We start from the raw sequence: 17,231 nt of genomic DNA on the forward strand, positions 1-17,231 counted from the left end.
AAAATACATGCGTTAATAGCTTTACGATTGACAGAGTATCATATACGGATTTTTACAAATGCAATTTTTTATCTTTTAGGATCTTTTCTTCTCACTCATTGGATGTGCTTTGTTCGTCGCTGCGGGCGCACTTAACATCGACTATTTCTCGAAGATGTTACACAAGTCGTCATTTCGCGATACCGGCTTGGCTAAAGGCTCTCTCAGTATTATTGAGGGTGCCGTTTTCCTCGTAGACGCGTTCCTCACTTTTCGGGGGGAGAACTGAGATTTGAATCGCTTTTTTAAGTACAACGAGGGACTGCGCGGTCGGTAATCGGTGTTAATCACATTCCGCGATCGGCGGAAATCTTCTAATCTATAAGTGATTGGATACTGCCAAAGAGTTTCCCGAAAGAAACTTTCTTTTTAGCGGGGTAACCAAGTGTAGCCGAACGCGCATTATAAGCGCGGCGTCGCGAAGTTCCGCCGATTTCTTTGAATTATGCGAAGCACGAGTTACGAAACTTCGTGAAATTCACTTGTGCCATTTGTCTTGCACTTCGCACGAAGTGTCCGTTTCATCGGGATTACTCCACCTTTCTTTCACTTAACTTGTCAAGATTTTGGTATAAAATCTTGACAAATTTAATAAAGATAAAATATTCCCAAGACACTTTCTCTTACTAATAAAGAAAAATTTCTGGATTATTTAAATGGTCATGCCTTTGAATGTAAATGCGACTTCGCGATGATATTTACAATGATATTTACAACCGATGATAGTACAAAACGTGCAGGGATCATGACAATGATACATTCTTGCATATTATACAGCCTTGGCTATAAATATAAAGCACCTTCAATTTGTTCATTCAAAAAATGACGGTATTATAAATGTCAATAAGGAAGACTAATGAAATATTAAAATTATTTAAAAAATAAATATTTTTAAATAAAGATATTTTTAAATTTATTTTTTGTTAAAATGTCAATTTTAGGGAGGGGCTTTATATTTAATCGAGCCTATACATTATACATATGTTATATATTAATATAATAATAAGCGGCAGTCCCTTTGTAGAAGCAGGCCAGTTGGTATTATAATCATTAATAATGTACTCGTACTGATATCGCACTTGTAAATTTAAGTCATGCTGTTTTGAGATTTGACAAGTAGCGATAATAAGAAAAATAAGGAACGATATCATCATGACATATTTTTATATACAAATTATACAACGTCATTTGATTGTATCTTGGCAATGAATAAATTAGTTACGTCCGCCATCCTTTCATGAGTATTCGCAAAATATTTATCTTTTATTTGTACGTTTTTACATTAAGACTTCAACAATGATTAAAGAAAAACTATGAATGAAAAGATTACAAATGTTTTTTCGTCGACATATCTTCCTATGATACTTCCTCTTTTTAATCGATATGTTGATTCAAATATAAGAAAATATTTACAAGTGTTATAGCGTTGCTAGATACGCAATGTTATACATATAAGGTCTGTTTTTTATTCCTGCACTAGTCTGCATTAGACAGAACTCTCTCTTTCTCGCTTTCACGAAATATAAAATATAAACCTATTTTACTTTAAGTTTCAATAGTATGCAATAGTTCAACTACAAAAAATAGATTTATATAATAAAATATCGAAAATGACGACACTTTCGTCCGAATCTACGTGAATAAATTTCAGAAAATCAGTCTCAGAATAACTTCAATTATACTTTAATTTAATCGGCGATTAATTTGTTTTATATCTGAGAATTTTTGTTAACAGATAGAATTGTTAATCTTTTTGTTATAATTTGACGTATAGAAAAAAAGTAAATTACCCAGACAGCACAGAATATTTATGAAAAATATTTATTAATATTCATTTTTTGAAATGTTATATAAATATTTCATACATATTTTATATAAAATTATATGCTATTAAGCGACGCATATAATATGGAAAATAACATTGATACAAACTGAAAAAATCTTAAATGTCACGCAAAGAACTTCAAATTTTTTGTAAATATGTTACTCAATAATGACGCGTACCTTAGAATTTTTTGGACATCATTCACAACCGTTTGAAATATTTCAAAAAACGACTCCAAACACATTCAGAGAATGTGCTTATTCTCATAGTTCACTGTCCTTCTTGTTTCTCTCTAATATCTCAGAAAAATTTATTCAATTTAATAATAAATAAAAGAGTTTTCTTTTATAGCATTAATAAGTTACATGAATTCAACAATGCCTATAAGAATCCTTAACTACATTTCTCAAGGAATAATGTATTGAGTTGGCCGAAAAGTAATTGCGTTTTTTTCAATAGTTAGCAATCTCTTACAATGTAAATAACTTCATTTTAAACGGCAATTTATTGTATATCCTGATAGATTATTCTTCAAGCTTGTTTTAGAAAGAAACGTGTACTTTAATAATTGTTTATTTGATGTTGATTTTAATATGAAAAAATATGTTCAAAAAGAATTTCGTTATATTTTACTCTATTACTTTACGAAAAGGAAAAACACTATGCAAGCTCATAAAAAGTTATGTGGTGTGTATGATGAAGAATAGACTAAATACTTTATGTAATATTTTCTAATAAGTATGAATAAATATTTATAATAATCCTGATAACAAGCTAACGTCAAAATGACGATAAAATGACGTAGCTTGCTATCAGGGAAGTATTTTCTATTTGAATTATAATATCTTATTAAGTATTTTTATAGCATTTATTATGATATTTACAATAAACATAGTATTTCTTTATTTTATAATATTTATAATAAATATTTATGATCTGTGCAATCTAAGACCACAAAATATTTAAAATAAATCTTATAAATATTAACAAATATTTTGTAAATATTTTATAATTATTGTGTATGCTGTCTACGTGATGCGCATAACGTGTATTATTTTATTCTACTTTAATATTTGATAAACAACAAAGATAAAATGATATATCATACGCATCAAGCGTGACACAGAACGCAAATTTCTAGTTTTATTCTCCAACGCGGGAAGCGTTGAAGTTCCTAACGTGCACGTTATTACACAACAGGCAACCAACAGGCACAATTCATTCGATACATCGATAGTGGGCAACCAGAATGGCCATGATTAATTAAATTTGCTATAAATAATTTTATCTTCTTTCCTACTCTATTTAATTTTATCTTCTTCAGTCTGAAAATATACATCTCACGATTCGCCTAAACATTGATTTACGCCTACGACGTAAAGTATTATTAAAATTACGTTACGCAGACTCGAGGCCCTCTCGAGATCTCGTGCAAATCGTGAGAATCGACCGGCCGTTCCAAGTCGATAGTGCGTCCGACGAGAAGACCGTTCGCACGCGCTTTCGTATGTATGTATCCGCATATGTGTGCGTGGTGCGGGCGAGCAGTGAATATCGTCGTGCGTTCTCTTGGCACGGGAGAATAACTCGTACTTTATTTTGCCAGTTACGGCGCCGATGCGCAGTCCAAAGCGTTAAATGTGCGTGCAGAATGTCGAACCCGGGCGGTAGCAGGAGGAACGGGGCTATGAAGATCCGTCTGACGAGTGAGTACGGCAAGTTCCGTCTCTTCCTCTGGGGCATCGTGCCATCTTCGTGGTGCGAGAAAGTCGGGGCTCTTATCCAAACTGCGGCACGCACGCACGACGAGAGCACCTGCCCACGTATTTTGGCCTGTTTTGATAATCTACGTGCCCTCACGCACGCACCGCGTTCTTCCACGCGGGGGCCAGGGAGGGGGCCACGACGAGCGACGCGTAAACGTCAAACCGTATCTGCTTGGTCTCTCTTCGGACGACCCACGCAAATAACGCGTGTCCTAGGTGAAAATCACGATTTTCGTCCTGGCCCTCCGTCCTGATTGCTGTAGCTTCTTCAGCGGCGAAGCTGAGACTCGAGGCTCGAGGCCCCACGGCGAGCACTCTCCGGGGGACCGAAAACGTTGTTAATTCTGGATAGACGGTCTTGAAGACCATTTAATGTGTCATTCATTCGTAATTTATTCTTAACGAAACGCATTTTTGCCTCAAACTCAATTTTATTTTTCTAGCTAGTTTTATCATTAATGTCCGGTTATTCCTTTGAAAAGGCTATTCGATCATTTTTAATGACATTTAACATGAGTTAGAATATCATTTATATTTAAATGAATCAGTTATCAATAATAGATATAAATAAATGATACAATTATATCTATATATATTAATCGTAATAATAGTCGAGAGCCTATTTTAATAAATACGAGATAGACAAACAAAAGGTATATTAATATATATTACTGTGGGACTTTTAGAATTAGTATATGATATCCTTAAGAAAGCAATGTTCTTAACAGAGCTTTATTTTTAGCTAATATTATCTTTTGAATTAGTTTTAATGTTAGTAATTAATGTCTGGCTATTTTTCTTTTATTCTCTAAATAAGCTATTCAGTCATCATTAACGACATTTAACATGAGTTATAACATCATTTATACTTTCAATTTTGTCATAATAGCAGTGGTAATTGTATGATACATTCATGTTAATTGTAGCAATAATTGAGAAACTTTAACAAATATAAGATGAGTATAAGCAGAAGATATTATAGAAGTTGTAGATTATTATCGAATGATTTTATAAAACCTATCTGATTAAACAATAATGTGGAACTTAGAATTAGTATATGTTCTATCTTCAGATAAACTATGTGGTAATTGGATAAACAAAAGAGTAAAAGAGTAAGAGCATAAGAAACTAAGAGAGTAAGACAATGATCTGAAATTTACCGAAAAGTGGAATAATCCAGCCTAAATTATGTGTAAACATATCATTATCACGCGATTTGTGTATGATGGACAAAAAATAATAGAGATTATGATTGTATTTAAGAAGTATATTATCAGCTATTGTATTAATTTATTCCTTGTTTTAAAATGAATATTTTTAATGAATAAAAAATGATACAATATCGCTAATAATGCGCTCCTAGAACGCAGGCTAGAAGTATTTTAGTTTTTGCGTGCGTAAATAAACATTTATATAACGATTATATATGTTTTAGTTTTATGTGCCCGCAATCTCGCTAGAAAGGATTTATTTCGTGAGTATTATTTTCTATAAAGAGTGTAGCATGTCAAAATATAAATAAATATAATTTAAAAATATTTCTTTTTTAGGTTTGCCTGATCCCTTTGCTAAAATAACTGTCGAAGGTTCCGGTCAATGTCACAGTACAGATACCTGCAAAGCTACTCTTGATCCTAAATGGAATCAACACTATGACTTGTGAGTATTTTTTTAAGACTAAGTATAGAGAGGTTAAGTATAAACACATAAGAAGATAACTATTATTTGTTCATACAGATACATCGGAAAGAATGACGGAATCACCATATCTGTGTGGAATTATCGAAAATTTCATAAAAAACAGAATGGAGGATTTTTAGGATGCGTACGCATATTATCAAATACTATCCAAAGACTTAAGGACACAGGATGTATGTATTTGTACTTAATATATGTTTTATATGTTTTATATATATATTATTTGTTTTATATTATTTATTATTAGATTTTATTCTTATTTAATAAAAAAAAGACACGCAATATATGTAGCCTCTCGTATCTAATAGATACGCCCTACTTGGCGAGAAAATGGAATTAAGAACTGAATTAAAAGGCAGTTTATTTTTCTGAGTAAAAATAAATAATTTCTGTAAAGTATTATATCTTTAGAATATTTAAATTAAATTTTTATGTAAACACTTTAAGTTATTAAATTTTAAAATAGTATATAGAATAAAGGCTCGAAAATATGGCTAAAGAATTAAATAATAAATGTTTCTTCCTTTTAATGATAAAATAAAGATTTTTAGTTACGATAAAGACAATTAGACACACAACATTATTATTACATTACTTATTTAATTTTATTGTTTAGTATACTTATTTTTATTGTTAGTGAAATAGTTTTTAGTGACATTCTGTAAAAATAAAATGAGCTTTAACGAAATTAGTAATAATAAATTAATTAAAATTGCTATTTAGCAAAGTAAAAATTGAAATTATTGCTTTCTGCATTTCAAAATGTATATTTTAAAAATATTGAGACGTTTAAATTTAAGCGTTTTAGAGTAGTTTACCCCTTTAAGTAGAAAATCTGTTATAAGAAACTTTTTTGATGTGTTGGTTTTGATGATGTATTTTTAAGCTATCTTATGCATTGTAAAAACATTTTATAAAGATTAGCGATATAAATACTTTTAGATCAACGTTTGGATCTATGTAAAGCGCATTCTGATGACACGGATGTTGTCAAAGGGCAAATCGTCGTGTCCTTGATGTCACGAGATGGTCATAACGGCGCTGTGAGTAATACAGTCGGTCATAACGCCGTAGTTGATGTGCTCGGAGATCTGAGCTGCCCGAATGATCTACCAGACGGTTGGGAAGAAAGGAGAACGGAAAGTGGTCGACTTTACTACGTAAATCATCACACGAAGAGCACGCAATGGATTCGTCCAAATGCTCGGTAATATTTGCCATTACTCAAGCCAAAATGCACTGTAAAATAACTTTACCTAGTATGGCTTATCTAAGTGTTGCGATTTTGCTGATGATGAGTTTTTAACATTGAGAACTGGTAATCAGATTCAAAATACAAGAAACATTTTTAATTAAAAATATGAAATATTTTAAATATTTGAATAAGTGCAGAAGATTTAACTATCCATGTATCTATCTAGACAGAAAGATTTTACTGAAATATCTAAAAATTTAGATAGATACAGTTCTAAAAATAATTTTGTTTGGACATTAAAATAATTATAAGATACTTTACTAGTTAAAATATTAAAATTTTTGTAGCATTGTCATCAACATCTAAGCATTCTATATAATTATTTTGATGATTCAAACAAAATTATTTTCAAATTTGAATCTTAATTGAATTTAGCTAAATTTTTTTAATATAATAAGTGTACCTATTTTAATTAAATAGACAATTAATGGACATGACCCAATTAGTTCATTAGTTATTTAGAATCGTACATATCATTAAAGGCTTAATATTTAAAATGTTCGTTATTTTATCCAATAATTAGATCATATTTATTAACTGGTACATTTATCTAACTTCAGAAAAATCATTATTTACATATATAAGTAGCAAGTAAGCCATATTGGCTAGTAGGTCATAGGCACAGTTGCTTTATGACATATTCAAGCAATGTCATTGATAGGCCTAACAATGCTATTATACCAACGACACCGGAACCACCACCATTGTCGTCATCGGAGCCTACGTCACCCAGCAGTAGCGCGAGCTCGCCGAACGTAAGAAACGAGGGAAGTCCCGCGAGACATATATCTCCCGAATGGACTGGCGGAGACAGTACATTAAGTCAAACACCCAGCCGAGATAACTCGACGCAAAATACTCCGAGAAATACACCGACGCAACAGCAACAGCAAAATCGCAATCAAAATCAACATAACGTAAGAAATGCGACGACGTCGGCGTTGTCCTTAAGGGATCGACGTATTATTAGAGGAAATGATGAACAAAATGGCAATCAAAATGCAAATGGAAGAATAGAACGTGGCCTTAACAGCGGTGGTCAAATTCGAAGGCCTAATCGCAGCAATAGGAACAGAAATAGCGTTATGTCGAGTAATGACAGACGAACCGATCCGCCACAACCGCCGGATCTACCTCGTGGTTATGGTACAATCGAATTATTTTTAAATACAACGTAAACTGAAGAACTTGTTGCAACAGTGAGCTAATTCACATTTTAAATAAATTTTGAAGCTAAAGTGATAGGAAAAACATATGTTACATCACTGCGTTCAGCAGACTCAACAGTTGAGTGAGCGTTTACTATTATTGATGTATTTTTCTAGATCATCTAATCAGACTTTTAGATCTGGAAGAATACATCAATACCAGCGCTCACTCAATTATTGAGTCTGCTGAACGAAGCCATTATTATTGCATGTTCAGCTACGTGTGAGTTAGTCAAGTAGATATTGATTATTTTTTTCATAATTTTAACTTTATTTCTTAGACCATTTTAACTTTATTAGTTTTTTACTTTATTTTACAAGATATAAATTAGTCCATTGTTGCTACAGGCTCTTTAATTATGTAGGGAAAACGATTAGTACATTCTAAAAAATATCGGTATTGATTTAATACCATGCGATGTTTATGTAATTCTCACAGTATTGGTGATACTAAAGTAACACTATATAATCCGGAACATATTATATATATGGATTTAATACTATTGATTTTAAATCCTGATGATGTTGATATAAACACTAAAAGTTGTAAATACATCATGAATTGATATTAACATCAATACACTGAAAGTTATAGACACTGCATGGTGTTATATCTACATCGATATTTTTTAGAGTGTAAATATAGCAAAAAGATTCTATTGTGTAGAAATGAGAAAAACTCAACAAGGCCAAGTATATTTCTATCATGTACCAACTGGATCTTCTACTTGGCACGACCCAAGGATTCCGCGCGACTTGCAAGCTAACGAATTGACGAACGAGCTGGGTCCTCTTCCTAGCGGATGGGAAATGAGGCAGACCCAGAGTGGACGAGTATATTTCGTAGATCACAATAATAGGACAACGCAGTTTACCGACCCCAGACTGTCCAGTCAAATAATAAGCAATCTACTAAAGTAAGTATAAAGACAAATCGAAAGATTAAACGTAAGTTTGCAATTACGCATAAGAATGTCAAATAATTATTCTGTCTATAGTAGAAGGCAAAACAACAATGTGAACAATCAAACTACGAATAATGCAAATAATTCGGTGACGAGCGAAACCGCTGAAGCGGATACAACGAATTCGTCGATGGTTCAGCCTAATACGCCACAACAACCAGCGAGAAATGAAAACGGAAGTAACAACAATTCTCCAACAAGTAAGTAAAATTTCTTTCAGAACTTTCTCTAAAAGTAAAAAAGGAAAATATATTATACACTACAGAATAACTGAAGCACTTACATTTTTGACTTGCATCTTACATATTTGATAAAACTCACACAATACGGATCTCATAATTACTTACTTATTTCCACACAAAAACACAACAAAAGAACATTTGTGTACGTCTCGCAATTTTATCTTATCTGCCAACGCGTCTATCTAGTCACTGGAGGTCTGACTGTTAATCAGTCTTGGTTGTTTTGTCACTTGGGGCAGAATGCCATTTCATTTCGGAAGAGTCTTGTTCATCAGGACGAATTGTCGTAAAAAATCGCATTATCGAGATTCTTAATCCGTGGGTAGGGTTACCAAGCGTACTCTTTTAAGAATACATGTACTTTTTTTGAAGTTATAAAACTTCTTTTATTATTAATTAAAATTTTATATTTAAAATTATATTAATAAAAATTGTCAATAAAAGTTATATTCTAGAAATTTTATTTTAATAAGTGCCTAAAATTATTTTTTTTTAATATATAAAAAAATGACCTCTTTCTCGGATAATTATCTTTTTTTAAAAAATATATATATGTATACTCTTTTTTTGTGATATGGTAACCCTATCCGTGAGTATAGATCAGTATAGATGAATAGTGCAATGGACATAATAAGAATTTCTTTGCATTTCAGTGGAAAGCGCCCCAACTCAAAATGCTCAAACAGTATCAGAATTACCGAAGGAGCTCATGGACAATGAGCTTCTTCCGAAATACAAACGTGATTTAGTAGCAAAGTTGAAATGTCTTCGAGCAGAACTGAATGCTCTTCAACCTCAGAGTGGACACTGTAGGTTGGAGGTGTCGAGAAATGAAATATTCGAAGTAAGCAAATTTTAAACATTTATATGATTTTCTTATTTTAATAATTTAAAATAAATTTTATTAACCCAATGAATTATTATTATAACTAAATGTTGTTATTAACGTAAAAAATTATTCTAATAATTTAGAATAATTCTTTACGTTTTAATAATAATTGAAATATTTGAGAATTATGTGTAATTTTTAAACAAATTTTAATTGTTATTAACGTAAAGAATTAAGATTTTGTTTTACAAGGATATATCCAGTCTATAAGCAACACTTTGTTCTTACAGGAATCATACAGATTGATAATGAAAATGCGTCCGAAAGATATGCGCAAAAGACTCATGGTCAAATTCCGCGGCGAGGAAGGTCTTGATTACGGCGGCGTCGCACGCGAATGGTTGTATTTATTGTCTCATGAGATGCTAAATCCGCAATACGGACTCTTTCAGTATTCAAGAGATGATAATTATACGCTTCAAATTAATCCGGATTCAGGCATAAATCCAGAACATTTGTCATATTTCCATTTTGCCGGAAGGATTATAGGCATCGCCGTCTTTCACGGTCATCACGTTGACGGTGGTTTTACTACTCCGTTCTATAAAATGTTGCTTAATAAAGCTATAACTTTGAGCGACATAGAAGGTGTTGATCCGGAACTACACAGGAGCCTTACATGGATGTTGTAAGTGACTTTTTTTTATATTAAAGAAAGAGAATTTTATCAAATATCTGATTTATATGCTTCTCCGTACTGTAAAAAAATAAAATTACATAAACAATAAAAAAATAAAATTACATTTAAACAATATATTATATATAAAAATTATACAATTTATATATTAGAAATATCTAAAATTATACGTTTTTATAAAAATTAATACTTTTATCTCTAATTGTGTAAATATATTTTAGACGAAAAATTACCATAACAATAATACATTTTATAGTTTTTATGTAAATATACAAATTTTTTAAATATATAATATAATGGTAATGCCACACTTATATTTACATTTTTAAATTCGTACATATCAATCTCTCATATAGCTTTAGAAAATTGTAATTTGCTAGCAAATTAACGAAATGACATAAATCTACAAACTTAACTTCAATTACAATTTACTTTTGCAAATTAATTAATTATTCTAAAGAAAAATAGTTTTATTTGCAAGTTGTAATTTTATTTACATGTATGTAAATATACATTTTTAATAGTGGTGGATCCCAAAATTGACTATAATTATTGTAATTTTACATGTAATTTTTTTACAGTGTAGAGATAATTCTAAAGAATATATTTAATTTATTATATTTTACGTAATTAGGGAAAATAGCATAGACGGCGTGTTGGATGCTACTTTTTCCGTAGAGCATAGTAGTTTCGGCGTATTGAAGAATCACGAACTAAAGCCAGGTGGTAAAGATATTCCGGTAACAGAAGAAAACAAGAGAGAATATGTCCGCTTATACGTAAATTATCGATTTATGCGCGGTATCGAGCAACAGTTCTTAGCGTTACAGAAAGGATTTCACGAACTGATACCTCCCTTGTTACTAAGACCATTCGACGAACGCGAATTGGAGTTAGTTATTGGCGGTTTGGGCACTATCGATATAAACGATTGGAAAATGCACACTCGGCTTAAGCATTGCACGCCCGATACACCGGTTGTGCAATGGTTCTGGCAGATAGTGGAATCGTATGGTGAAGAAATGAGAGCGAGGTTGCTTCAATTTGTTACCGGTAGCTCCAGAGTTCCATTACAGGGATTCAAGGCTTTGCAAGGTAAGTTTTATATTTAATCATATTGTTAACAAAGTGTTTACTATTTCGAAAAACTTAGAAAACCTGGACATTTTAAGGAATTTTTCTTTTATCCTTAAAATTTTTATCGATTCAGAGAAAGTTTTGAAATTTTTTTAAATTCTATTTCTTTAAAAATATTTGTTTTTAATTTTAAAAAAATTTTTAAATATTAATAAATATTATTAATATTATTTTTATATAATTTTAAAATAATATTAATATTATTAATAAATAATTTTTTCTTGATAATACAAAATGTCGATAATTGATTAGCAATAAATATATTAACAATAAATGTATGCTCATACATTGCGCTTACATTTATGAACATTCTCGTGTGTCATGAATTTTTATAAAAGAAAATCAAGATGAAACAGAAGATAATACACAAGAGAAGAGACTAACTCACTGAGTGTGAGCTTTCCCTATATTTATCTAGAATCCTTATAGTAAGAGTCTGACTAATGTTGTTAGTTTGACAAAATATAAAATCATAAGTAAAGAAAAAAGAAAGTAATGTGTGGTATATTATGTATGTATGTATACATTTGAGACACCTTACTAATTTCGCCATATTTTGACAAGATTAATAAGATGAATGACAATATTGACTAGACTGTCATATAGGGACTCTATATTTAGCCTATATATTTGTCGCTTCAATTGTAGAAAAAGATAAATAATTTTATAAAATCCCTATCTTTTACTAATTTAAAATATCCTTTTTATCAACGTTATTTGCATTCCAATTTATTTCAAAGACACAAAAATTCTCTAATCTGGCTGGAATTTTGAGTAATACACGAAAAATCTGAAAATTTTCAAGGAATTTTTTAAAATAAAATTTCAATAAATACCTTGATTAAAATATAACATATAGATAATAATTATTTACATATTACATTTGATTGTGTAGGGTCGACAGGAGCGGCAGGTCCACGACTTTTTACGATCCATGCCGTTGATGCTCCGAGCGAAAATCTCCCGAAAGCACATACTTGTTTCAATAGAATAGACATACCGCAAAATTATCCAACTTATCAGAAGATGCTTGACAAGCTTACGCAGGCGGTTGAAGAAACTTGTGGCTTCGCTGTAGAGTAATATATTGCGATTATTACGTTAGCATGATCTTTTCTATTAAGCTCATGTCAGATTACATGTTGAAGATTGAGAATGCGAAACAAAAATTAGAATTTAATCACAACCGGATGAATTTAATTTTAATCCATTTTGTTCTGGTTAATTGAATTGATGTTTATTTTATTGATAAAAAAATATAAATAGAAGGGAGCATTTAGTTACAACACTAGGTGTCTTAAACGAAAATCATATATTTAAAATTATATAAATTAACGTAGACGTTTCGGTAAAGATTTGACTATCATCAGTACATATAAAATAAAGATGTTAAAAATAAAAAACATAAAATTAAAGAATAAACGCTAGTCAGAAAAGATTGTAACAGTATCTTCAATTCACTTATGGTACGAGATAACAGAGTAATTTGACGAAACTTGAGGTTGAACATTACTTAATCGCTATTGAATTATTTTCTATTACACATGAAATGCGACTCTGTGTGGCAAATACGTAATTTCCAGATTCTAATTGACTAGCGTTTATTGTTTAAATTTTACATTTGAATTTTTTTGATGAGAGCAAAAAACTTTTACAATTTTTCTCATTCAAGTTACCAGTAAAAATTTTTTTTAATTAGAAAAAATTCATTATTTTAATTAATAAAACATGCATAATATGACATAAGAAACACAATTTCTATTCATTAAAATAGAATGCACTTGATTAGTTTTGCAACTAGAAAAAGGATTTTAACTGATGTTGATATAAAGTTTCTATCATTTTTATTAAATATTATTAATGATATAACTACATTTGCAAGTAGGGGTTTTTAGAGATGTAACTTCTTTTGCACTTTTTTATTACAACAATAAGGATTTAAACTTTTTACAAGGTTTAACTTTCTTTTGCAGTTAGATCCATTTTTCTTCCTGAATTTTATAGGATTTGTAACTGTTTAGCACATTTTTAAAACGTTCAATTCATAACCAAGGAACTAAGGTTTCAATATCTTTTACATATTTAGATATAGCTGCTTTTGCATATCGGTCACTCAATTCTAATCTCCAATTCGCAATTCTCAATCTCCAATTTGATATAGATTTTATGCTAGTATACATTTCGGTAATCCTGAATTCCTATGAAAATAAGTGAGGTTCTAAAAATTTTATCATTGAGAAAAGAAAAAGGAAATTGTTTATTTTCTACATTTATAAAACAGTAAGAGGTAAGAAAAACCAGTGAGTTTTAAGTCCATGGACACGAAAATGTAAGGCAGTAAGACGTAAGCATTAAGCGAATTAGCCAATCATAATAGAGACTGTAAAACCAAAAGCGAATCCAATGTTACGATTTCATACTGTTTACGTTTATTGCCTTACGTTTTTGAATATGCCATGAGATTTATAAAAACTGTTAATATGTTAGCTATTAACGAAATTGTTTCGTATATACAAATATCTAAATGGCCTTACAATTACAAACTTTGCATATCTTGCATATCTTGCATTCTACGATATATATCTCTTTTAAATATAAATTTGAATAACAATTTTTATAGGAAACTGATATATTGGCCTTTAAATATTTATTATCTTGTTAAGCAACTCAATTTAGGGGGATTATTATTCTTCTTCAGTGAATTATTGATTTGACTTTAATCAGTTTTCTACATTTTTACTAATGCATATATATCAAAGTTCTATTGATTCACATCTTTCAAATAAAATCACTAATTTTGTTTAATTCATCGAAGCTTTATTATCGTTAGCTTTATTATTTTAAAATTATGATAAAAATATAAGATTAAGCATGCACAAGTATTTCTGGGAGAAAATCTTCCAAAAGTTATGATTATTATTATACAATGTTTATATTGTACAGATTTTTTTTTACTAAAACAAAACACGCAGTATCAGCGTGAAAAAATTTCGAACTTATATGAACGTAGCAATATATGACAGAGAATCAATTCGAGAGATTTTAATTTCATTTTAAGGCCTGGTTCCACTAATGTCAGATTAACTTTTTGATTCAATTTATTCTTTATTTTCTTCTAATTTTAGGAATAAAAAAAATAGTAAATTAAATCAAGATTAAAGTTTATTTTACGTTGAAACCGGGCCTAAGACGTATCACAATAAACTGCACAGTCAATTAATTCCATATCAGTTATCTATTGGATAATAGGATTTAGTATTATTTCTAAGTATCATTTAGAGATCCTCAAGTAAAAGATTGGATACCATACCTTTGAGATAGATCATGCTATTTCATTTTATCTAGATTCTGAAAAATCTGATGAACCAAACATATGATACTTAATCTCTTACTTGAGAATCTCTAGTATCGCTCATTTGTAGAGACAGACATCAACTAGACACCATGTTGGAAATCTAGTATTTTAAAATGTATTATTGGACCTTGTTGTCCTATGGAAAAAGTAGAGAGTTTGTATATATGTATAATTCTGAACGCAAGTGTTAAACAAAAATTGTTATAATTTATAAAGAGTATAAGGACAATAAAAAGATAAAATTACTATTGAAATATAGTTAATTAGATATCAAATCTTTAACTTTTGGAATAATATGATGAACTATATATATGAAAGTAAAAACATAAATTAATATATATTTTATTTTTCTGATATGATATGTTATTACTATGTATATTCACGAATTGATATTTTAAAATTAATAATAGTTTATATTTCGAGAGAGATTGTAACACTTTCGTTCGGAGCTGTCGTAACGCAATCGGCAAAATATTATCTATAGCTGTGCGCGACAAAATTATTGTTGCTTATTAAGAATTGATATCACCGAATGCGTTAGTAAGATGTAAATAATTTATTAGAGATTAATATAATAGAATAATGTAATATCATTTCACGTGCAGATCAAACAGCGATCGACACGTTGATTTTCAACATTGACAATTAAAATCGTGTATATTAGCTTTAATTTAGAGCGCACTTATTTAAGGAAAGAGTTCATTCGACGGGTTTATGTAAGCTTAAAATGTTTCGATCGAACTGACTCTTTTGTTTGAGAACTTCACGAAACATGACTATACTTACTAAACTGCTTTTAGTAAGATATAGCGCTATTTTTTCTTATTTATCTCACGAAGCTTTCATTTAGTTCAGCATGTGACGATATTGTAAAAATACCTAATGCATGGATCATTGTTTTGTATAATTATTGCATTATTATATTTGTATTATGCACAAAACTGTGATGAAACATATCGTAGATCGAAATTATGCAGAGGGAGGGAGGGGGGTAGTGAAATCTCACTTTTCGGCTTTAGAAAATTAAAAATTTGCATAATTTAGCGTTCACTTTTATATAATATTATAAAAATTAAATTGTTCACACACACACACACACGTATTTTATATATATGTATGTATGTCCATTTTGTTTATTCTTTTTGAGAAGAAAGCGTCTTCACACCTTTAAGTCACTCCTACAAAGTATCCGTTTTCAGCACTTTAAATGCGATCTGAATATTGAGCATTGCTATAACGGGTTATTACGACTCGAATAGAATAATTGATACAGCTGTTAGCTTTAAGCTAACGGTATTGCACGCATAAGACGGACACTAGCGATGTCTATATCTGTTGCCTTAATTTCAAATATACATAAATTCTCGTATTTAAAACTTTACTTCACGATATCACAGATGCATCCTTGATATTCTATGAGCGACATAATATATGTTAAAGCGAATCTACTAATTTTTACATTTTTTATGGAATGTATACGTATTCCACAAATACGATGTAATTAAGAAAAGCTATTTTCTATATCTAAAGATTACAATTACCATCACGACTATTAAGAAAATTTACGAAAATACAGTTTCAGTGAGAAATTATATTTTTTAGTTAGGAATGTTAAGAATAATAAAATTTTACTTTTATATTTGAAAAATATATTCTTACATCAAATTTTTCTTTCTTTGAAACATGTATTTAATGTATGGACAGTCTTTTAAAAGTAAAATGAATGATTTTTCTTTTAATTTTCTCACTGCTTTTTTCAATTGTTATCTTGTTTATATAGCAATAAAGGCCTTAAAAGTGCCTTGTGGTTAAATGCTGTAACAACATATTAATATTTTCTGAAATAATTATATTTTATCCTCTTTTCTCAAAACTATATAGTAAGATGCACACGCACATACATATGTGTGTGTATATGTTACGACTGTCCATTTATACTACAGCGACCACATTAGTTGTTAAAAAATGACAAAGTAATAATAAGACCATGATTCAAGTAAAAAGTAGCCAAAGAAGAAAAAGTATCCTAAAAAATTAAAAATTATATGGAAGAAATCTTTTATTTATATTATTATGTTTCAAGTAACTAAATTATTAATGCACAATTTACAATTTTTAAATTTTCCATCATCAAGTTAATTTTTTTTTAAATAAATCACATTTTATGTACGTATTAATTTTGTTAAACATCTAATATGGAAGATTAGATACATTA

General features: G+C 30.0%; 2 protein-coding genes across 4 annotated transcripts in view; both read left to right on the top strand.

Annotated features, from left to right (window-relative positions):
- The window catches only part of LOC108751666, a 10,469-nt gene extending 9,557 nt beyond the window's left edge, over nt 1–912 (top strand). For both annotated transcript variants that reach the window (XM_018491965.1, XM_018491966.1), the window contains exon 4: nt 80–912. In XM_018491965.1, coding sequence (XP_018347467.1) covers nt 80–268 — 189 coding nt within the window. In that variant the 3' untranslated portion in view covers nt 269–912. The remainder of the gene's footprint in view (nt 1–79) is intronic.
- A 2,455-nt stretch (nt 913–3,367) lies between these two features.
- LOC108751652 (E3 ubiquitin-protein ligase SMURF1) lies at nt 3,368–12,845 on the top strand. Of its 2 annotated transcripts, none has more exons than XM_018491942.1 (12): nt 3,368–3,570; nt 5,066–5,104; nt 5,181–5,289; nt 5,368–5,501; nt 6,271–6,535; nt 7,245–7,729; nt 8,459–8,708; nt 8,790–8,956; nt 9,652–9,842; nt 10,118–10,515; nt 11,159–11,619; nt 12,557–12,845. In XM_018491942.1, the coding sequence occupies exons 1-12, from the start codon at nt 3,372–3,374 to the stop codon at nt 12,742–12,744; spliced, it is 2,886 nt and encodes a 961-aa protein (XP_018347444.1). In that variant the 5' UTR covers nt 3,368–3,371; the 3' UTR covers nt 12,745–12,845. The 2 variants fall into 2 exon arrangements, with proteins under 2 accessions (XP_018347444.1, XP_018347445.1); XM_018491943.1 differs by having other exon boundaries at nt 8,793–8,956.
- Nucleotides 12,846–17,231: the final 4,386 nt, after the last annotated feature.

This window comes from Trachymyrmex septentrionalis, unplaced genomic scaffold, assembly GCF_001594115.1.
Source record: "Trachymyrmex septentrionalis isolate Tsep2-gDNA-1 unplaced genomic scaffold, Tsep1.0 scaffold51, whole genome shotgun sequence".
NCBI lineage: Eukaryota > Metazoa > Arthropoda > Insecta > Hymenoptera > Formicidae > Trachymyrmex > Trachymyrmex septentrionalis.

Excerpts from the sequence above, each read along its gene's own strand:
- LOC108751652 (XM_018491942.1), top strand. The coding sequence starts at position 3,372 with ATGTATGTATCCGCATATGTGTGCGTGGTGCGGGCGAGCAGTGAATAT. Across the intron at positions 6,536-7,244 it reads TGGATTCGTCCAAATGCTCG|GCCTAACAATGCTATTATAC; the intron begins GTAATATTTGCC and ends TGTCATTGATAG. Across the intron at positions 10,516-11,158 it reads AGGAGCCTTACATGGATGTT|GGAAAATAGCATAGACGGCG; the intron begins GTAAGTGACTTT and ends TTACGTAATTAG.